The sequence below is a fragment of the Colossoma macropomum genome, unplaced genomic scaffold, assembly GCF_904425465.1.
Source record: "Colossoma macropomum unplaced genomic scaffold, Colossoma_macropomum, whole genome shotgun sequence".
NCBI classification, from domain to species: domain Eukaryota; kingdom Metazoa; phylum Chordata; class Actinopteri; order Characiformes; family Serrasalmidae; genus Colossoma; species Colossoma macropomum.
The window spans coordinates 17,160,778-17,185,441 of NW_023494803.1; the positions used below are offsets into that span (position 1 = coordinate 17,160,778).

General features: G+C 37.7%; 1 protein-coding gene across 1 annotated transcript in view; it reads right to left on the bottom strand.

Annotated features, from left to right (window-relative positions):
- Window positions 1-2,333: 2,333 nt before the first annotated feature.
- Window positions 2,334-24,664, bottom strand: part of LOC118823783 (formin-1) — a 110,438-nt gene continuing 88,107 nt past the window's right edge. Inside the window, exons 16-19 of the mRNA XM_036593597.1 lie at window positions 15,395-15,446; window positions 7,869-8,018; window positions 3,615-3,696; window positions 2,334-3,490 (exon numbers count right to left, since the gene is read on the bottom strand). Coding sequence (XP_036449490.1) covers window positions 3,446-3,490; window positions 3,615-3,696; window positions 7,869-8,018; window positions 15,395-15,446 — 329 coding nt within the window. The 3' untranslated portion in view covers window positions 2,334-3,445. The remainder of the gene's footprint in view (window positions 3,491-3,614; window positions 3,697-7,868; window positions 8,019-15,394; window positions 15,447-24,664) is intronic.

The window sequence follows — 24,664 nt, forward strand, 5'->3', positions numbered from 1 at the left end:
ATGGGTCACCATGTATACAACACAAATATAGCCATTTCATTTACTATCCCAAAAGCACCAGTGAACCTACAGGTGTCTTTTGAGTTTTTATATGGAATGTAAATCAGATTGTTTTAAAAATTTTGAATAACCTTAGAATAGCCTTCATGTATCCCTCCACCAGGTATAGATTAAAATACATTTTAGGACAAAACTTAAACACAAACATATTGTAAAACAATGTCTCAGACATCAGGCTAAGTATTCATAACCATTTCAGGTAATAACTTTCTGGGAGGGAGCTTTTAGAGGTGGATGTCTGTGTCCTATCACCACAGTGAGCAATTCTGACTCAGCAAGTTTCTCTAAAACACACCAAATCACTATGAATGATTTTGTTTACGCCTCAACCATTCAATTATGCAGAATTTTTGGAAAATCAGTGTTCCCCTTTAACTAGTGATGTAGCCAAATACCAAATACATATGGGCACTTGCATAACACATTTTCAAGTATTCACCTTAAGTTACAGGTTTTAGGTATACATTTAAAATTTGCAACTGTCAAAAAATATTGTGCTGAACTTCTAAAACCACAATGGATTTTTTCCCACTTTACGCTTAATATATTTCCACAAAGAGATTCTACTTAAATATTTTGCTTCAGTTTGCTTCAGGGAATTCCACCAAATTTCTAAAATGTCTGCATAATTAAATGGTTGAGATGTAAACAAAGCCATTCGGAGTGGTCAGTATTGCTCACTGTGGTGGCGAAGGGAACCAGACATCTGAAGAGTTCAATGCCTTTAAAAGATCTGTCACAGAAAGTTATTACATGAAATGTTTATATGCATACGCTGTCTGATGCATTGCTTTATAATAGTTCTGAGAGAAAGGTTTGGTCTAAAACTTTAAATAATTATTGTATATAAATATACATTTTAAATCCATTCATAGTGAAGGGGCACATGCATCTCAGTAAGTTTCTTTACAAAGAACCACTCCACATCAGACCAGTCCGAATGACTGTGTACAGCTCCACCACTGAATTATGCATACATTTTGAAAAATCAAAATTCCTTAAGGAAAAACATAAGGCCTAAGGCCTAAATTCATGTTTTTGCATGTGAATCCTGCACCACAACTACATTTTTGCATTGTTTGTTTATTATTTCCTTGTATTATTTGTGTCAAATGATATGTATGAATATATACCCAAAACGGTCTATACCACATTCAGGAGTAGGTGATTAGCTATGTTAAACTATTTAAAAATAGTACTGCTGAGTGTTTTTGGGTTCTGCTCAAATATAGCTAAAATTGTCACTGTAGAAACAGTCACTACTGAAACACCTGGTAAGGGTTTAGTAGTGTTATGAGTGTTTTGTTTGTGACAAAATGGACTGTTCAATCATTCATCATGTTTTAGTAAAATAATCATAATTAAGGTATAGGGTCACTCAAAGCAAAAGGATTTTAGTGTAAAGTCTAATACGTGTTTTCAGCTCTGACTTAGAAACAATTCACTTGAATCATCCATATATGGTCAGGAGTACTGAACAAGGCAGCTACTCAGATTTTATCCTTATCCACAAAAAAAATGGTTTTGTGTGAAGCCGTACACAACACACACATAGAAAAGAAACCTGAATCACACAATAAGAGAAGTATCACTGGAATGTGAGTGTGGATGGTATCAGGTGTGAGCTTTGCTACTCTTTTGTTCATCCCTTCCCATTTTTCCATTCTTTCACTCACTGACACTGTTTTTGATGCTTTAGAAAGAAAGAGCCCAAAAGCAACAAGGCATGGTTAAAGTTTATGTCCATGGAAAGGCAGAAAGGGCTGCTCAAAACCAGCGTATATTGCACCTTTGAAAGCCATGATCACTGTGGCAGATCTACTAGACTAACCTAGTATTGTCAGGCTAAAGCTTTTTCTACAGACAATTCTGATAAACAGGAATTCACGTCAGATTTCTACAGCTTCTTCACCAAACCCCTCAGTATGCATTTTGATGTAAAAAAAATAGTGTTTACAGAATTAAAATCTAGACATGAATAAACTTTTCCCCTTCAGTTTTACGAAGCATTTTTTTTCCTTCGGCCAAGCAAGTCTATCCAAGACGGCAAAAACCACAAGAAGATTAGGCCAACTTTTTTGGTTTTGGTAATGACAAGAAATTAAGGCATTAATGAGTTCACACATTTCTAATTTTACATTATATGTGTATCTATCGCTGCTGTCGGAACAAAACCTTGTATCCCCATTTTTGTCATTTTGTCACTTTGTGACATAATTTGAAAGTATCTGCTGCCCTTTAGATTGTGTGTAAATTTCATGACGAACAGACCAAACAGACTTTGAAAAAAGTGGATTTTTCCTCCTCCTGTAAAGTTACCATTTTGAAGGTTTTGTTCCGACAGCAGCGATATACTTACTGTTATATTTTAACAGATAACTGTAACCACAACTGTTAGTTCACCAATACACCAATATTCTATCAAAATAAATATACTCTGTTTTACATGGACAATGTGGGTCACAAAAAAGGAGACTGCATAGAAATTGCAAATGAGGTGCAGAAGAGTCACAGTACACAGGATTAAGTACTGTTTGGAAAAGGGAAATGGTAAGATAATGGCTGCTGCAAGCAAGAAAGTGCATGGAAACTGCAACAAACATTATGCAGTTAAGTACTACCAAAACAATATCAGTCACTAAACAAAAAAAAAAACACGCTGACTGATTTTTGGGTTGTGGTTGGTCACTTGAGGTTTGTGAGGGAGGTTTTTACTGCTAACGATATTTGGCTGTCTCCCATTTTGCCTGCTTAGATGAAAAAAGGGGTAACAAATCAACCAATTTTGTTTGCCTTAAACTGAAACAAGTTGAAACAGCAGTATTCTCTTGTGTATGGTGTAAAACAGATTTAACATACTATTCATTCATTAAACCTTATGATGGTCTGTCTGCATATTGCTTCATCAGCGCCCTCTTTTTGGAGCTAAACCTGTCTAACTTTCTGAGGCTTACTTGTTATCAACATCTGGTTTAATTAAAAATTATGCTGGAATTGCAAGTGTTTGCTACAGTGGGTATGATTAACCCATTCAGCCCCCCGTAGCACCTTTGGATGGCCCTACTGCAGAAGCAAAGGGTCACTGCTCACGATATGTTAAAGTTCTTTGTGTGGAGAATCCTCATAAGCATCTTCAGTTCTTCTCTAAGAGCTTTTCAAGTCTATCTAGGTCCCACACTGAACCCTGAACTCGAGTAGTCCCACCACCACTGATTGCACATTCGCAATAGAGGAAATGTCCTGTCTCAGATCTTTGTTATGGCTTTCACGTTAAAGAAGTCTGGAGCAGGTTATGGTGAACGTCTCCTGTGGAAACAGTTCTCTGTCTTAGAGGAGATGGTGGAAAGGATGGAAAGCTCTTGTTCTTGCCTTTCTCCTTTCATTTTCAGCTGGAGGATACACTTGCTTCTTTCTGCCTCAGCCTCTCTTTCTGTAAAAAAAGATATACATATATATTTTTAATATAAATGTTGCAATTTCTCAATAAACTCTCGACAGGGGAGCTGAGGGCTGATGCAGGTGTGTGTGCATTTGTGTGTGGCTCTTGCTCTCACCAGACTGTTGGCATTGACCTTCTTTATCTCCACCTTCTTCTCAGCTGTGATCTTCTGGACATTCAGTTGAGCTTCTTTTAGTCTTAAAAAAGCATCAAAAAAATAATAATTGCAAATACCTTTCATCGTTCATTGAAAAGTCCCTTTGTGTACCTGAACAAAAAAAGTGGTCCTGTGTGTTATGAACAAAACCTTGTAAAGCCTATAAATCAAGGCTTCAGACTAATGGCATCCCGTTGTCCTGGGGGCAATAAAAACAGCATAAGAGATCATGTTTAAATCGTTTTGGGATGCTTCAGGGACAACTTGGGTGCTTTGGACTTACCACTTAATGTCTGTAAAATATAGTAATAAAATGTATGCAGGTGTCCATTCATGCTCACACTAAATATAGCAATGTTTAATCAAGAAACTGTTTTTTGTCTCTTCATAAGTAGCACTGTTCATCACATTTCAACTGCTAGCATAATGCTGATTTCCATTAGCCCATTAATGGGAATTCCTTTGTAACATTAACATCAAGCTAATGTGTCTATTCATAATTTTTAGCATGCACTACCTTACAATAAAAGCTTGCATCAGACATTCAAGTAACATGTTTTGCTTTGTATGCTGGAGCATTACAGTCTCTTTGTAATCTGGTCAAATATGGTAGCACTATTCCAGGGTGCAAAAATATTTTCTATTTTCTAACCATGCTGTATTCTTAATTTACAGGCAACCATAAACACTGATGATGAATCAAATGTTATAATTACTGTTTTTCCCTGCTGTCCACTACAATGAAAGCTGGTTCTGAAGAGCTGCAATGTTACAGTTTCATTTGAATTATTTAAAGAGTTACTGCAAGAAAATCTGAACACAATCTGAATTTACTGAGTTTTATTTTGCATTTCAGGAATGCAGTTTATTAAAAGAATTAGTGTGATACAATCAAATTGGAAACATTACTTTTTAGTTACAGATCTTTTGTACACACAATCTCAAACATATGCACATAAATGTATTTATTGACCATAGCTGTGTCTGTTTGCATTGTGTGTCTGTAAGTGTGTGTGCATAGATGTGTACTAAGCATGTATTCTGTGTATTGCTTTCTGACATATGTCATTTTTGTGAATCTGTAATACTGAAGCACAAAAATTTAGTTTAATATTCTTCATGGTTAATTTTTACTGAAGAAACTTTTTTGAATAGCTCTGGGATGGTTCTGAAAAAGTTAGGCCTTAGCCCTGCTATGAATTAACACTTCATTTTCTACATTTTGCACATTACAGACTTCAAAGCAAAACGATAAAGCAACACAGTTAATTGCTTGTGTAATTTCACTCCACGCTCCTCCAACGTTCTACCACTGAGTCTAAACTGAAAGAAGGTCTATGCTTGGTTTTATGAGCTTGTAACCAGCATTTAAGATAACAGCAACAGTAGATCAGCAAAAGCTGTCAGATGTAATGTGGGACATCACTGCTCAGTAAACAACTAGTTTATGATGGCAAGAAAACCCATGGACATGCTTGAAATCGTTAAACTGCTCCACACAACAGTGCACCTACCTTTTAATCTATAGCAATCTTTTAGTAGGCCTCACTCATTTAGTTAATTCATCGTTTTGTGTCTGTATATACTTTTTCCATCTTTATTTTTTGCATGGATTTTTATTTTGTGCAAACCTGGGCATTTGGCATATTTAGTATACTATCCCATTAAGTTTGATATATTTTAGTAAAAAGACTTTCTGATAAATCTGCGTTAAACCACAGGCTCCATTTCAAATGTGAAATACCTAAAAGATATAACAACTTTGTTAAAAATGATCTGAGATACTAGTATCTGAATTAACCATATATTTCTTTTTCCGAAAGAACAATACTCTACATTATGTCCCTTCTTCAAAAGCTGTGCTGCAGTTCAAAATATTGTCTAAGCTGGACAAGAAAAGTATATATCTGCTATCCCTTTAAATGTTCAAACACTAACAAAATATTAGATATTACATATTACATACATACATTAAGCTTATCTTTAAGTACCTCCTTCATATGAGCTCATGCCATTAAAGGAGAATTCCATTGTTTATTCTGCACAATTTAGTTGTTGAGACATAAACAAAGTCATTCATAGTGGTCTGATGTGAACTGTAGAGAAACTTACTGATTTCTTTACAGTGGGGGTGACAAGAACAAGGAGTCATGATGTCTACAATGCAAGCATAGACATTTTATTGGCTGTCCAAAACAACCAGTAGACCTACATGTTCCATCTGAGTTTTTCTATATTGATAATGGTAAAATAGTGGCAAATCTGAAAAAATAAGTTCTATGGATGCTACTTTGCCTTAAAATGTTCTGTATGTATGAAATTTTAAAAATATAGTTTAGGCCAAAAGCTTATCTTAAAACTACTGTAAAACAATGTCACAAGCGTCATGCAACCTACTTGTTACCATTTAATGCTATATCGTTCTGTGAGGTAGCTTTAGAGACATTAAATACTTTGGATGTCTGGTTCCTATCAGCACTGCTGAAAAATTCTGACTCAGTAAATGTCTCTAGAATGGAACATTTCACATCAAACCACAATGACCTTGTTTACCTTTTAACCACTTAATTATACAGAAACTTGGAAAAATCAATGAAATTCTTCATAAAATGTGACAAACTTTTAAGAAATGCGATAGGACGAGGCTTGGGAACAGGATCTGGAGCTTAGTTTGGATGTTAGCAGTGTGCGTGAACGTGCGCCAGAAGCTGTAAAGCGTCTTCAAACTGACAGTAACCTTGCTTGTACCATTCCATGCACTCCCTTTAACAGCCTCCCATATTACACTAGTAAAGCCAGGGGGCCGCAGAGAGAGCTGCTGTCCCCCCAGTGGGATGCCCCCCACAGGTCAGGGGCGAGGTTGTAAATCTAAGTTGCTTGACACTGTACTAGGCTGCGGGCTGAGACTGCCGCCGTCGGCTTTGATGCCCCTCTGGCCTTAAAAACCAAAAGCACTTTATTTTTATTTGTCCTTACAGAATTCATACTGGCTCTCCATAGGCAAGGTAGGGACCAGTAGGTGCAATAGAAGAGGGGTTGAGAGTCTGGCATGTGTTAAGGGGCTCCACTGCTTTGTTGACTAATTGAAAGGCAGTAACAGAAGGTGCTACAAAGACAGAGAGTGTGAAAGCTTAAAATACTCTAAAGACTCAGGGTTGAGAGTTAACAGTGTATAGAGACATCAGGCAACAATACAGTAATTTAGATATTGTTTCATAGAAAATGTCGTTTCACAATTCAGTAAGAAATGACGGTTTTAAAGAAACACTTCATTCAAAAGTTATAACATGGCAATGAATGGGGACCAGCTAACATGATTTACTATCTTTGTAAAAGCTTGTATTCATTAGCAAAATCAGAATTTCTGGGTAAATGTCAGCTAACAATATTGTTGGGTATCTCAAAATTGAGGTTTACATAATATTCGTAAATAGACAAATTGGCGTTGATTGATTCACTACCATGAACTCCAGAGCATGTAGTTAAGGGCTGTAAATATCAGTATATATGATTTTAACACCTTTTGGCTCCCTTATGTATCAAAAATCCTGAAAATTACTCAGTCACTCAGTTCCATCCATCATGGTCTGATGATTCATCACTTCAAGCAATACCTAGATTAACACCTTACTAAATTAATTTCTGTTTAACTGTCATTTCTATTCAATCATCTGTACTTAATGTCTGTTTTAGTATTCACCTTTTTTAAAAAACAATAAATAAAATGTATTTATTTATTTAACTAGACCAAGCTATGGTACAGCTCGATATAATGTTATAGCATCTCCAGGTACTTTGTATTGCTTTAGCCTCTACTGTTTGCACCCTCATATAACCCTGTTCTACACTGACACAACAGTTGTATGAAGTGCTATTGTATCATGCCTCTTTATGGTGGATTAATACTCCGCAGTTAAAATGTTATATTTTGAAGACAAATACAAGAAAGACAGATTATGTTCAGAAAATACTGACTGGCCAATTGGATATTTGTGGGCTCCAGAGATGAAATAAGAATGTTCATATTTTTTTCAGTGATTATACACATACAGGCATGAGTGACAGTGAATGGAATGATTACAGCTTGACTTTGCTATGGTTGCCTTTGGTTAGAAATATGTTTTTAAACCATATAGCATTGCTTTTATTTTCTTTCTACCCTGTAAGAATAGAAACACTCATAGACTGTGACAGGATTGTACTTCTACTAACCTCTCTTTGGAGATGTTCTTACTCTCACGTTTCCATGTGTTTTTGAAGTCGTTGCAGAACTCAAACCAGAGCATGAAAACGTAGTTGGGAGCAACCTCTTTTTCTCCAGATTTGGGCTTCAGTCCAAAGTAGCCCACCATGTCCTGAAAGCTAAGAAAGGGGGATGAGGGTGGGGGTGAATGAAAGGAGACAGAGAGTCAGCGAAGACCAAGGCAACACTGGCTGGACAAAACATTTAACTACTTGCTATAGCTCCACTAATCTTCCTGACATCTCCACTCTGGGGAGGACAAGACTGAGGGGAAAAGATCTGAGAGAGAGACCAAAGAGTGAGAGGGCAAGTCATGTCAGCTCATCAAAAGCTCCATTTTTTTAGGACATTATATATTCCACAAAAAAGAGATCTAAACTGGGACAATTTAGCTCCTGAAACAAATTGAAGCACTGAGGTACAAAACCCTAATAACACAGCATACGGCATAATAAATAACAGGGCACGCTTGTAATTGGATAAAGCAAGAGCAGTCGTAAAGGAGCATTTCATAGCTCGCAACACTCTCCAAGTAGCCCTCAGAGTATTTGCAAACTCTATGTTCTGCAGATCCAGAGGCTAATTCAATTGTAACCAAACCTGAAGTCTTCCCAGCGTTCACAGCAGTGTTCCACAAGCTGCAGACGCTACAAACTGCTCTGCAGCCTGCTTCCATTCAGAGATTAAAGACCCTCTCCTACTGCCGCTGTCACGCTTGTCTCATGGCCAACCGTGACTCCGAAGGATGCACGGGGGTCGACAATCCTCCCGTGACCCCCAGACGAATGGGGCCTAGCGCTGTGCTAATAGGAGACATGCTGCGGGGCAGATGGCGCCATGCCAGTGCCAAGATGCTTCCCATTTTCTGGTCATCTTTCTGGCTGCTACGGAGGATGGAATCATAGATCATTCATTCTCCAGGGCCTTTCCACAGCCTATGGAGCTCTAATAATGTAGAAGAACTTTTGATTCTTTCTCCTCTTCTTCTCTAGAGATGACAAGACCTGAGGTGCTCTTTGAAATTCTGAGCTCACTGGACGGTTTTCTCATTGGAGCCTTTCATGACCTGGACTAGGAGTAAACACAAATCAACGAAGGGTGCGAACAAAGCAGCCTCTCGTCACAATGGCACCACCTGCTGTGAGATTGGTTTTGCTGTACACACATTCTCTGCATTCCCCTTGAATGGCAGGAAAAAGGCAATAACATGGAAGATTTCCTTGTAGCACACTATAAAGCATCTAAACACTTCCAAGTATCCTTTAAGAAACTGACAAGTTCTGGTAGGCCCCAGAACTTTTAGACCCAAAATAGAGCAGTTATATAACCTGGCACAAAAAACCTACTTCACAATGGCCTTGTCTTAGAACACTGTTTTAAAAATGTGAGATGATCAAGTGACCACCATCAGAATAAGGACAGTCACACTATTTATTCAACATTAAGCTTAAACCATAGAAGGTCAGGGTCCAATGTACTAAGCCTTTCACGCCAGTTTCAGGAATTCAGCACGTGTTCTGCAAGAAACAGGCAGTGCACATAGTAAAATGCAAAAGGCGCTTCTCTTATTTGAGCATATCCATTTGAGGGAGGGCAGTGGAAAACGTACAAGAATAGCATAAAAAGTAGGTGGAGATATTACACGTGTCTGATCACATATTCTGCTCAATGTATTAAAGTTTGAGCAACCTGTGGCAGCCCGTTTTGCATTAAGTTTTCCTCTGTCATTTAAAACCAGACATACATTTGCATTAGGGTCTAAAGACATGTTGTTAGACTTTCTTCAACAATGACAGCAGACACAGTGGTTAGACGGAGGTATGAGCCCCAAACGTGCTGAAAGAATGTCAGAATAATGCTGCTGAAATTCTTGAGACCAAATGCACTTATGTGAGAAGATGCTGAGCACAATATGCCTTGATGCAGCTGCAAAATGCGGACACTGTCCGTATTACTGTTTTACAAACTCTTTTTTCTAAGATGGAATAAAATGGAGAGTGTTTTGATGGAAACAAACTTCATTTATTAACACTGCTATCTCTTCATCACTGAATTTTCATCTTCTATTTTGTCTTCAGTTTGGTCAGATTCCATTATTTCACTGCTTTGTTTAAGCCAGGGGAAATAAGGGCCACAGTCAAACAGTCTGGTCATTTCCCTGCTCTAGCCCAGCAACTAAACCTGATTTATATGATGACTTGAATCAGGTGTGCTTGAGCAGAAAAATCACCAAACTGCGCAGGAATCTGACCCTCCAGGACTGAGGTTCCCCACCCCTAGTTTAAACCCTGCCCCTTATGAGTGAGAAGTTAGTGGGCAGGGCTATGTGCAGTCTGCATAATAAGCTGCCGTTTTAGAAAAGTAAACTGAACTGTGGGACTCGGCTTTGTTCAGAGTAGCTGTGTTAAGAATAGGAAACCAATCTGCGATCTCCAGCAGAAACTCGCTGCTGGGCTGCAAAACATGCTTAGTGGCCACAAGTCAAGTGGAACAGTGTGACTAATGGGCACCTGTATAGCAGCTTACCCATATCACAAACAGGAGGGAAACTCAATGGGCCATTTAAACATGGACATGCCCTAAAAGCCCTATAAAGCAGACCTAAAATTTGCTGTGCATTTCTACCCCTCCTGCTTAATCTGATCTGTGACTTGTTGAAAAGGTTACAACAGCTCACTTCATCTCCACTACAACATTTTCTTTAAATCATTTTGTGTGTTTTGGTTTCAAAATCCTAGAACAGAATGGATTTTACTGTCAAGGACATTTCTTTTCTCAGCTTTCTGAATATGATGCTTAGTGTTAGTCACAAATGCATAAGATTAATCATACTAGCTATGCTTAAAGACAACCTGGGATGTGATAACTGGGAAAGCAATGATGTTCCTTCCAGTTATTAGAATAACCAATACAATATCACAGCCAACATGACCACTTATAAAGTCTGAATGTTCAGAAATAAAAGCCTCTGCCTTCATTGCCTAGATGTTAAGAGGCTCATCTCATATGATATTAAGGGGTTCTCCTATAGTCAATGGCTGCAGTTGTTTGACTAATTAATGGAAAACAGCGTAATTACAGAGATCACCGAGCTGCTGTGTCTGGATGTGCCACTGTTTTGAAGAATTTTGTTATTTTTACATTTTAATTAGGGCTGCATTATATTGAGGATATTGTGAATATTGTACTTATAAAACACTACAAATGTTTAGTTTTGAATTAAAACATGGTTCATTACAAAGATAGCATAATTAGTTGGATGAATTGAATTTAAAGCAGCATGGTACATGAAATGTTGAATAAAAATCATTGTTTTAAATCAAATCGTTTTGGGAGTATTAGGGAAATGTGGCACCACTGGCTACCTTTTTAAGTTATCAATCCTCAGAAATTTATATTTTCCTCAGAACTAAATATCGTGATCCATGTCATGCATAATGAAAATGTATTAAAGTATGATGATCTGCCGTATTGCTAATTCCTACCGATTATCATCGCTAGTCTCTCCTGACAGTGGTAAGAATCTGGTAGTTTAAAAACTGCATATGCTTTCTCTGAAACCCCTAAGGTATGTTGCTGCATCTTTCAGAGTCACCAGCAACTCAGCACTCCACAGCTATTTAATATGTTCTGTGACTCTATGGACTCATCCCAAGTATTACGGCATATAGTGTTCCCTGCTTCTGAAGCTGCAGCTCAGAGTTTGTCTGAGCTGCAAGTCACACCTCTGCTTGCAGGCTGTGTTTTTACTAGAGAGCTTCCCTAATACTGCCTAAATAAATAAAAGTGATTAGGCTCTATTTAACCTCTTTTGGGCTTTTGAAACGTTTGGCTATGCTATAAGATAATGCTAAGAGAATGCTGAAAAAACTTTATTTTACTTATTCAAAAATAAAGTTAAATGGCGCTTCTCTCTCTTGCTTCACTCAGACTGAGGTACTAAACTATTAAGTGTGAATATTTCACAATGATTGCATTTAACAACAAAAACATGAAAAGAAAGAATAAAAACAATACTGAAACAATGGTATAGACTAAAGTACAGTCTAGGCTATTTACTAATGTAGATATTCCAAAAGTTCCCATGATCAAGCTAATGTGTGCAAGGCGTCCAAGTCTTTTCTTCTAGTCTTTAATGTTTGGTATATGCCTCCAGGAATGCTTCTCTGCACAATAGCTAACGCATTTTGATTAGAACCATCTTTGCTGTTGAGCACTTGTTCTGCATAAGTGTTGAGTGATGTGGATAAAGTATGAAAAACATGGATGAGCCTTGCTGCCCTAGCTGTGGGTGATATGGTAAGTTATACTAACCCTAATTGCGGATGGTTAGCATCAATGGCTACCAGTTAGGCCTGTACCATGTGTTTGACAATAAATAAAAGTAAAATTAAACGTAATTAAAACACCACCAGCATTTATACACTTGCCTATCATTCCAGATTTAAGGTCTGTTTTCATGTGTACTGGAGCTCAGTTTTTTGTAGGAGCTCAATTTAAAATTGGGGAATTTAAAGTAAAAAAAATAAAATAACACAAAAAGCTAATGCAAATAATAGTTCTGCACCCAAAACTGTATGTATTGTTAAAATACATGAAATGTATGAGTTTCCCAGAAAAGTAAAAGCTTTACTCCCCCACAGCAACCAAACCACTTAATAGCCCTACTGTAACTGCAAAATGGAATGACACACTTCACAAATCTTTCAAAGACATACACTTGTTTACATTACACTGCTGAATGTATAGACGAGATTGCTTCAGCAGCTTTTACTACTGCGTAGCTGAATGGAGTAAATCGGCGATTTGCACGGAATTAAGATGGAATGCATGAAATGTACACAGAGTAATTTGTGTCGGCCTCCGACTGCCTGCCAGAACATTAAATAAACAGGAGATAAGAGAAATACAGAGAACGAGAAGGAAGGATTTTATTTGATTGAAAGAGAGCTCAGTAAATCAGTTTCTTCTTTCTATCCCTTTTTTGAATGAAACTGACCGGTGTGGCCTATAATGTGTAATGCATACACCCTTTCTGCTTGTAGTAGTCTTCAAATGAAGGTTCTGCTGACATGGAGACTTCATAACGCACACATAACCATTGAATAATACAGAATTTATAAACAGCTTACTCATTAAGTAAATGACAGCATCAACTAAAGTGATGGACACTTGTTCCATTTATAACATATTTATGCAAGTTTAAGACCCAGTGAGGAACACTACATACAGTATCACATTTAATACAGTATGTGATGTTGTTAATCATTGTGATGTGGATCATTATACAATCCATTAATAATGGTTCGTAAGAGTTTTGTAAATGCAACATATGTCTGTCACTAGTTTAAGGGCCCTAATGTCAATACAATGTTAATTATTTAATAAAAAATCCTGTCATCTTGCGAATACTGACATAAGCTGTTCATAAATACTTGAGTATTGCTTTTGAAATGCATTATCCAGTGCTTATGCATGAGTTATTAAGTCCCTATACAGGAGCCATTAAATGTATTCAACCCCATACTCTCAGAAAAACTGGGGTGGTACCCTCAAAGGTACGTCTTCAGTACCTTTAGTTAGGGAACATAATTACACCATAATGCATTGCAATTATATTTTGTGAAGTATTCACTTCACACACCCTGTCCTGCCTCCAGCCTTTTTATTTCATTGCTCTGTTTTAAAACACTGGTTTATGAAAAGGTATAAATGTGTACTTTTCCACTGGGAAAAACATATTTAAGGTACACAACTGAAACCCTTGAGGATACATTTACATTGTACCTTGATGAACAGAAATGTACCATCACAGTATCTTATTTACACCTACAGTGTATGTAGGTGCTGTTCAACTGTTACTTAATTCTTTTGTCTGAGGGTACTTGTGTCCCAATACAAGTATACCCAAATGTATTGTGTATGTGTATCTGATTACGTTAATACCGGAAAAAAAACACTGAAATTAAGAAGACATATCCTTCGTCATACATTCCTTCTTTCTTTTTTAAACAAATGCTTCCCCTTAAAATGCTAATACTGCTAAAGAAAGCTAGATGGGCCCAGTTAGCATTATGCAGATATGTTCATGCTAACCGCCCCTTGGTTTCAACTGTTGCTAAGCCGCATTACCAATTTGGAGGAAATAGTCCTTTAATGATCAAAGGTATGGCTCTGTTGAAGAGTTTGGCCACCATGCAGGCCACACAGTGCAAAACAGCAAAGGTGGATTCTCTTCAGATTTGGACACATGTGGCCGCCCACCCAGCTCCAGGAGGCTGGTCATATCCATCACCAGCAAGTCACTTTAATGAGGTGTGTTCATGGGAACATGGGGGAACACCCCGTCTCCACCACCGCCCATTCTCTCTCCTCTGGAGTGGCCACTGCCTTGGCCGCTTTTGGTGACCAAATTAACAGCGAATAAAAAAGGTTTTCTACCCGTCAGGCCCTTTTGATCAATATTAGTCAATTCAGCACCTTTTCTGAGAAGTGGAGTCGAGGAGGCGCTGAGGTTTCTGTTCTGCAATAAATTAAGGTTAAAAGAGCTAAATTCAGTGTGTTTGCCTTGGACAAGGAAAATGAGGAACCAGCCATGCAGTTTGACAGGACAGTCTGCAACCATCAGCCCTGAACTGTCCAAAATCTCTGATTTTCTGAGGTTCAAAGCTGTGCTGTTTTTGCCACGTATGCACTCTTTGTTTTTATAATTTATACACTGATTCTGATTCCATTTCTTTTAGCAGACATGCCAAAAACCTCTCATGTCTAGCCAAACAAGGAAAAATAATCAATTTGCTTTGTTTGTCATTTCAAGAGTTTTTTTTTTCCTCTATGAAAAGTTCCAGAGATACTCTTGTTTGGCATCTGCGAGTCGTACGTTTCAGCATAAATCACCCAAAACAGTGGACCGCTGTTGGAACACGGTTACGCATGGGAGTCTGATGCAATTAGTCATGATAAGGCTACATGATAAGCAGTGGAACCTCTGTGTGTGTTTGTGCGTGAAGAAAAAAAAGACTTTCGAACATTTCTAGGCATGCCTCCAGCTCCCCGGGTAACAGTTAGGGCTGTCATGAACATCAAGTCCTGCACTGATTTTGGGAGAAGGAAGTCATTGGTAAATAACAGCTGACCACAGCATTACTCAGCAAGCCAAGCAGACCACCATTCACCCTCTCTTTCTTGTTCTCACATAGCTGAGGGATTCCTTATCAGCTGACGCTAACTGCTACAGACAGCTTTACAAATGACAAACATTACTGCTATCTGATGTTGAGAGGATGTGGTCTCTGCTTATCTGTACCTAACATGCTGAATAACCAAAGACGGTTCTCTGACGTCTCTCATAAATCTCACTTGGCTGAGTTCCCCAATGGATGTCACATACTTGCATGCATGCCTCATGTAGTCTTATAGCAATGTACAGTTTCTTGTGTAAACCGATAAAAAAAATACACCATAGTAGGTACATTTTAAATAAAATGCCTCCCACCTTTTCTGGGCAGCATTCAGGCGGTCATCTTCAGCTGCATACTCTGCTTGCGCTGCAGAAGAACAGAAAACAGCAATTGTCAATACATATCAGAACATACTGATGTTGGGGTAGTTAATCAAAAAAGTAATCCATTATAAATTACTGTACTTCTCTCAAACTATAATTGGATTACTTTACTTACTACTTCCCAAGTTACTACTCACAACTTTACTTCTACATTATTTAAAAGGCCTCTCACTATCCCTGAACAAGATACTGCCAGTTATGCTTGATTAAATTTATTAACAGCTGATGGATGATGTTTAAAAATCCAGAAACTTGCCACACTGTAAAAAAGGACAAGTTATCTCAACTTAAAATTATGAGGTAACTGATTACACTTATTTTATTGAGTTAACCTTAACTTGAGGACACTAGACCTCCCTCAACTCAAACTTCTTAGATGAGTCAAAGGTTCTCTTAATTTTTTAGTTCTGCATCTCAGTTAGGTAAACAAAAAACAATTAGCATTTTTACTCAATTTCTGCAAACAGTGGAAATTGCACAATTGCTCTTTTTGGACTCCCAGATATGGACAGCTGTGGCTTTGCTGGGATTCAAACTCACAAACTCCTGATGCTTGGATGAATTATAAAACAGTTGCACCACATCTGACCATGCTACTTTTCAATAAACATTTTCTACGGTGTATTAAACATTTATGGACATGAAATGTGAGTAACTTCAGCTGCTCCTATATGGTGCAATGGACTAAGCCATCACCCTTATAGGAGATTGTGAGTTTGAAACCCAACGTCATAGAAATTTATAAGGGGAAAAAACAAATTCTACTGTATGTACCAAACTGAGATACAGAACTAAAAAATTAAGAGAATTTTTGACTCATCTAAGAAGTTTAAGATGAGGTGAATTCTAGTGTACTCAAGTTAACTCAAGAAAAGCAGTATATAGAATAATCAGGAATAATCATTTACTATATAATTTTAAGTTGAGCCTACTTTTATTTTTAACAATACAGTAAAAACAGTTCAACATTTTTTTTTGCCTAGGAATAAAATCTTTATTAATGAATTGCAAAGCTTATAGAACTTATTTTCAATTAAAACTGAATCTTGTTTGTTGGGGTCCTCTCTTTTGCAGCACATGGATTTTCATCTGTCACTGTTATATTAATGTGATTAGATGACAGATCACTCACTGAGTTCATGTTCTGCACTGCTCGCACTAACAGCGTGACTTCACAAATGTTAGCGTTTGCAGCTAACGTGCACAACAATTCCGTAATGTGCTTACAAGTAAGGTAACACCTAAAGGACAGAGTTCATAAGGCTACAAGACACCTACATAAGCCCACAATGACAATGGACTTAAATCTACATAAGTGTGCTTATTCCAATAAGTGTCATCTATCATAAAAGCTTTGACAACTCTGATGTAAAGTTGACTTAACATCTATGTTAGGGGTGCTGATTTTTTCTGACATTGCGTTGTTATGACATGACACTTTTTTTAAATGACCTAGCAGATTATAAAAACTGACTTTGCAGCTTAATATAGATCCCAGTGACATTCTTCTGATGATGTGACATATAATGTCAACTTCAATTAGTTGACTTTACTCATGCAAACCTATAGCCAGAAAAAAGGTTGTTTAACAGCTTCAAGCTTAAATAACTTAAGCTTTGATTTATAGTTCCTTTCTATTTCTCAGTGATCTACACTTCTACAGCAAGTAAAGTTAACTCACCCATGCAGCTCTGAAACTGCTTGGGGTCTAGTATTCACCAGCTGACAGTGGTCATGGGTACAGAGCGCAATGTTAAACCTGAATACTAAACATCATCAGGGTTAGAATAACAAAAACATGTAAAATTCACCCATTTACATTTTAGCATCATGCAAAAATATCATTATGCGAAAAGAACTAATGAAAAAATTAAGAGTTAATTAAGAGAAACTAACAAAACCGCTAAGAATGCTGGTCTGCAGGTCTCATCCAATAACCAATATTCTATTTCAATAAATGCTTATAAATGTTTATGTAGGATTATGTCACCTTTCATGATGAGCTTATGAAGGTGTCATGTAATCTTATGAACAGTGCCCTACAGTAAAGTGTTGTAAAGTTGAATTGTAATGCACTGCGCTATGCTGTTACAGGAAAAAGTAATCACAACTGTACCGTGTTACCCCCTACATGGCAACATACTAAGCCTATTTCAAAGGTTAGCTCTGCTTTATGACCTAAATTGTACTTTTTGGTGCTTCTGTTTTGGTTTTCATTCAAATCTGCTCTTCTGTTCTCGTGTTATTCTTCACTTTTACAACGGCTAAAGTGCCAATCAGGCAATGTACTACAACAATGCTACAAGATTAAGCTGGATGTTCTTGGCATATGTGAGAAGTTGTCGAGGTGTCCACGGATTTTGGAACAGTCAAGGCACATTAGTGTCCTGTGATTGTGTGTGCGTTTGTGTGTATGTAGCAGAAGCAAGGAGTAAAGCTTGGGAACTGGAGGCTCCTGTGGAGCAGGGCCATGTAAAAGTGTCTAAATGCAAGGCAGATGTGTACGGCGGGCCAGGCCGAGGTGCAAGAATTTATCTAGGGCCAGAGAGAGCCTGTGATCTCAGATTTATTGCATTTTTCCAGATTCATCCTTTTTTAAACTTTGATGGGGGGACCTTTCCCACTCCAAAGATTTAAGAGGGGGAAGTCTCCAAAAAATTGTTCAAAGGCAGGTTTTGGGGTCTTTGGTGGGGAGGGTTTTGGGGGGGGGTGGGCACGATAGAAGGAGTGTAAGCAGCAAAACACCCCTTTCCACTTGGAGTGTTTGTGCGTGCGCGCGAATGTGTGTGGCTGATTATCTGAGGTGAGTCTAATGATGGGAGAGGGGCACTGTGGTGGGGTAATGGACAGAAAGGGGCGGGCCATGACCAATGGCATTGGTCTCAGCATGGGGCGGACTGGCGCCGGAGGTCCCTCTCGCTCTCCCTCTATGTGTGTGTGTGTTTGTAGGTGTGTGTGGAGGTGGCAGGGCCACTCCTGAGACCGGCACGGAGGGAGAGAGAGAGGATGTGTGAATTTTCTCTACCCCCAAGCTCCCTCTGTAAACATGAAACCAGTAGTGGCTAACTAGAAAGTTATGGGACTCGCACGCTGAGAGGTACAATAAATTAAGGCTTTAAAAGCTCAACTCACTTCTTCGAAGCACCGCTCTCTCTACACCTCCTGTAACTGCAGTATCCACATTCAGCGATAATAGTGCTCTAACCGCATCTGATATGCAAAATATTTGCAAGACTATATAGATTTGCTAAGAATCTACTTATCATTGTTGTTTTTCTATAATGTTAATATATACATGTATTATTTAAAATCATACATAAACATAAACACATTAAAAAGTAAGATTTTTTTGTTTTCCCAAAAGTAGTTGATATCTTTGAGTTAATCTGAAGAACAAAATTTGGGTCCGGATGTCTCCTTAATGCCCTCAGCAGTCGCACAGATTTGTTCAATTCCATCACCACCACACTTGATTTAACATAATGAAGCACAGATTAGCCAAACTGGTAATGGATGATAACTACAATTACTACTGGGCTACCACAAGAGCAATAAATGAACACATTCACATTTAAAACTATAATGTAATGTATTAATATTGTTTTTCTTTTATTTTAATATGATTGTTTTTTTCTGAGCAAATGAAAATACACCTTTGTTATAAACACTGTCAAAAATATTTAAACAAACAGGCAGACATTTACCTCTAGTTTCATGCTACTGTTTAAAGTATGTAAGATCTCTGTTCATTTTCTCCAATAAATCTAAAGGAAGATGCAAATATAGTCATGGGCATCCATTACACATGATCTATGTTGATGTACTGTATGGATATGAGCAAAATCTAGCCTTTGAGTGAGGATAAAATATTGAAAGAAAAAAATAACAAAAAAGAAGCCATTTAAACTTTCGTTTTACAGCTTAAAGTATCTACATTTAAAAACGTAATTTACATTCTAAGTAAAATCTATACCTGCAATTAAAATAAAACAGTAAAATAAACAAATATTTTATTGAATAGTTAGACCCCCCCACTCTCAACTCCAAAAGTTTCTTAGCACTCAAGAAAATGACAGAGGTGTTTAATAATTCTTCTAATATATTGATCTAGATTAGTTTGCTTAACAACATGAATGGCACAGCCGAATTAAAGGACAAATGAATGAACGAACAAATGGATGAATGAATAAATGAATGAATGAATGAATGAAAAGGAACAGAATAGGGGTAATGGAAGACAGTGGCCTTGTGTGGCTAAGAGAAATAAATAACTAGATTAGAAGAGAATGACTAATTGAATGAGAAAATGAGTGGAACTTTAGCTCTCCTATGAAGGCAGTGGTAGGGGAGGTCCATTAAAGGGGACGATAGGGGAGGGAGGTCGCGGAGGTGGGAGGGAGAGAGGTAAATGGATTACAGCAAAATGGATGAATGAGTTTTGAAGATGTAAAAGCTGCTCAGATCACAGGCAGGTTTAAGAGTCTGCGTGCAGGTCGTTCGAGTTCACCTGCAGCCCCTGCTGAGAGAGACGCTGTCACTGAGACTGGACCGTAAAGCATTCATATGTGAGTTATGGATTGCTGCCCTGTATACACACATGCATACACACACACACACATACGCATACACCACACCAAACACACATACGTTCAAGCAATCAGGGCAAATAGCACTGCAGCAGACTGTGCCAAACCTAAATTCTGATTTGTTTTCTTACAGCTTAAACTGATATAAATTAATGTAAATTAATGTAATGACACCTGTGGTGATTCAACTGCATGGATTAAAGAGAGTTAAAATCCATGGTCAGCCTAATCGGTACTAGTAACATTAAATAAAGTATGTACTAATTTTTTAACACTGAGCTATTTTGCAATAGTCAGAGAACATTCTCAATTTGTTTAGTTTCCAGTTGAAACAAACAGTTGAAAGTACAAGTTATTCATTGTTCTCCAGCAGAAAAAAGCCAAAGACATATTTAACAAAAAAAATAGCAGAGAAGCCTCAGCAAATAAATATAATAGCATTTAGGTACAGAGTACATCGCTGGCTAGCCTTATAAACTAGCAGACAACTTGGATCAGAACAAATTCAAATAATTAGATATTAATCAAATTTACTGATGCATTTCTAGTGAAGGTTAGAGCTAAATGGATTACATCTAAACACAAAACAATGTTACCTTATTATTTCACTATTGTACATCTCATCACTACAGGCTTATACGGGTTTCATTCTGTTGTCATGGTATGCTATTGTGCTTACTGACCAAAAGAATAGAATGTTAAGGAAAGTGGGCTGAAAGCTTGCCACTTGCGTTTATCTACAATTAACTTATTTAACTTCACAGAACATTTGGTGGGTTTGCTACTTCTGTATGCGGCACCTGGCATGAAGAATATGAGAACCCCTGGCATATATATATATATATATATATATATATTTTGCAGATATATCCCTAATTTAGTCATTGCCAATTCCACCTGCAAGCTATGTTTGCCCTTATCACACATTGCTACCAAGCTGGGGAGGCAAAGGCTAGCACATGCATTCTCTGAGTCATGTGAAGTCAGCCTTATTAAAACAACTCAACATATCTGGAAGAGAATACTAACTGTCAATTCTATTACATTTGTTTCTGTTAGCTAACAAACACTCAGGTCGTATTGTCCTGAGTGATTGGGTGAGGGGGGGCATCCTATCCACACAGAGAAAGCTAAATCAATCATGTTCTCTTGGATGCTTGGCTACAGATGATCAGACTTCTTGAGAAAGCTTACAAAGTTGTGCCACATGGAGGCCACAAGACTGTGTCTCTCGATGAGAGTGTTTGTTATATGTTATTAATTAAATTAAGTTTCACACTCACATTCAATTTGCCCTTCTTTCCTTTTTGTGCCCCTGCTCCCTAAAATGTCTGCATACAGGACTGTTGTGCGGACAGAAATTTACATTCCTAGCAAGAGCAAATCTCATAAAATGAAGCGGTGGCCTTCCTTCACTGGCTGAAGTTCTGCTCTAGTAGAGTGTGAAAAAAGTGTGGCTCACACAGTCAGAGCACTTCCCACGTCAACATTTTCAAGCCTGTGCCACCTGGCCCATCTTAGAGTGCTCCAAATCCTGAAATGCATAATCCTTCATAGAAGCTTCCCCGGATTACTGAGGCATTGAAGCAGAATCAAAAATACCTGTTGCCCTCTCTCTTCCCTAAGAGCTCTGACCCAAAAACCCTCTTCTCCGAAAAAAGCCTGCACAATCTCTTGCTCCTTTTTCATGCTTTAATCTTCATTTGTTTTGTGTACTGAAGCCATGGAATCAGCTCCTGAGAAGGCTAATGTCATTGCTGAGCTCCTAGTGCTTCAAAAAGCAGAAACAGGGGGATGGCCAAAGGAATTCTGTTTATAAAGTGAGCTTTACAAGTATCCTACTGAAAAGTTTGCACTCAAAGATGTGGCTCTGTTAACTTAGACAGTACTGTAGCCAGTGGCAATAGCCTTGCTTTTAAAGCCTGCTTTGAGGTCTGGTGATGACCTAAGGACAATGGCATCTTCACATTCAATTATTACATGCAATTAATAGTTTGTTCTAATGCTAGTTCCAAGGCTACAAAACCACTGATTCAAACTGTCAGATGTGGCTCTCAAAGGTAGAATTCAAATAAAAAATATGCGCATACATATATTATCTTTAATATTGTTGATGTAAATCTCCAAAATGGTAACTTTACAGGAAGGCAACAACATAACTTTTCTTAACTTTTCATGTAAGTCATTGTAAAGGGATTTTATTTCAAGTGATTTCAGAGTATTTCATTTGGTCCATTCATCATGAAATGTTCACACATTGCAATGTATAGGATGGCTGCTGTGTTTAAATGATGTAGAAAACTAAAAACTGAAAAAATGGAGATGTGGGTTTTTTGGATAGTGATGGTTTATCGGAAATATGTATTTTGGTAATAATTTTAATATACTGGAGGAAGTGGATTGGAGGGTCAGAAAATGATCCACAATGCAACAGCTGTGTTGCCAAAAGAGAAAAGAGAAACACAGCAAGTCAGCAGTGAGGCGAACGAACAATTTATAACAATTCTTTGGTAAAATACAACTATTAAGACAAATTTTAATATCTCTGGAAAAACTTGCCTAATGTTATTTTATTAGTATTATTAGTATTAGTTTTGACCACATTTAACTTCAGTCAAAATGAACATTAAACACAAGCAATTCATTTTTCAGCATTAGGAAAAAACAGAAGACATATTTAACAGAAAATTACAGGGAAGATTTTTTTCACTATTTAGTGTGTCCACCCTCTGCCTTTTTTACAGCTTCCATTCCTTCTTTTAAGAAGGCTTTCTTTCAGTTTTCCAAAGCAATTTTCAGGGATATTTTCCACACCTCCGAAGTTCAGTAAGCTGGTTGCATTTTCTCCTTTCCACCATCCAAGTAACCCCAAACACATGCAGTAATCTTAAGTTCTGGGCTCTAGAGTGGCCGGGCCATTGTTGAATACTGATCTGTGGATTTTTCAGACTTAAAGAAAAAAAGTGGAGCTCGATTTTCTCTCAAAGACAAAAGCTTTAAGTACTGTTTATCTGATGATGACAGGTCTTGCATGGTTATTAGTAGTCCCATTTTCTCTATATCTTTTTTATAATTAATAATTTTGCACTCCCATTTTGAAAACTCCTGTTTTTTCACTTATAATCCTTTGACTTTCCCCCCCTTTACTGTGAGTGGATTATCTTCTATCTAATTTCCTCTAAAATATCTGCTAAAATATCTGGTCTATGGATATATGTGAGTCAATCAAAACTAATCAACCCCCACATATAATGAGGCGGCTTTTAGCCAATCAATATCTTTAAAAGGTCAGTTAAGATCAGTGAGGAAGTGCAAAGCAGCATCTGCACTGACCCTCTAGGACATAAACCATCAGAGGGGTAGGAGTGTTATGACGTCCCCTGCCATGGTGGTCCCCCAAACTGTCCCTGCTGAGGTTGGCCAGGCTTTACGAGAGCCCAGTCAGAGATGTCCTGCCAGCTTTATAGCAAGACTGAGTACATACGGCCAGTTTAGGGCAACCTGATCCCTCAAACCCAAACCCTCAAGCTGGCGTACAGTGGAGCTTTACTAGCATTGCATAAACCAGTGGACAGTTTCTGAGCCCCAGCTGATCTGAAACCAACTGAAAGGAAAGGTCAGACCTCAAGCACAGGGCAGAGAGCAGGTCATAAAGGGCATACCAATAAACGCTAAAAAAAGGGAATGTATTTAATGTACTTGATTCAAATGTGTTCATTTCTACATGAATTTTTGACATAATATGTTTCATTCACGTGACAAAAAAAAGCACACTGAATTCATCACTTTTTTCAGGATGCTCAAACATGTATGATGGCATTTTAACGAAAGCCGCATTTCTGTCAGGTAAAGGAGGTAAAAATACTTCCCTGATTCTGGTTCAAATTATGACTTATTAGTTTGGAATATTGACTTATTTCTTGAGATTTTGAGTTGAAAAAAATGTTATTACTCTTCAAGATGGTACCTGATTGTCTGACAACAATAAGTAATTATTTTGAGAAAATAAGGCATTATTTTGACATTGTAACTAAAAAAAATCAAGAAAATAAGTGATTATTTATGACATTTTCGATTAAAGGGATGAGCTGACTTTGATTTTAATGCTGAGTGCATTTGAAAACTCTGCATTACTGTAACTGCAGTGAGCACTTTCTGATCATATAGGATTGTATGATTTTAAACCTGGGTGAGTGTAGCCCTTTGGCTTCGTCAAAGTCCTTGTGCGGAGTGGATCTGTGACATTTCTGCTATGGACGGAATGTATGGAAGCCACAAAGTGCACAAAGTAAGAAGTAGCTTTAGCAATGCAGGGACTGCACAGCCAAAAGAAATTCAATATGTCATCATTATTTAGGCATAACCTAGTCTTAAGACACTTCAATAGTGTTGTAAAATATGCCTGCAGTATTAGGAAATACAGTTTAACCACTGTTTTTCTAAAATGGTTTTAAGTTTTATATGTCCTTCACCAAATTAAAAATAATGTGACATGGCAGGCATTCACAAATGTGTTTTTTCCATTGAAAATAAATCAATGTGTTCAAAAACCTCTCACACTTGTCTGTCTCCGAGCACAAGCAATGACAGCTATTTTAACACTAAAAATCAGACT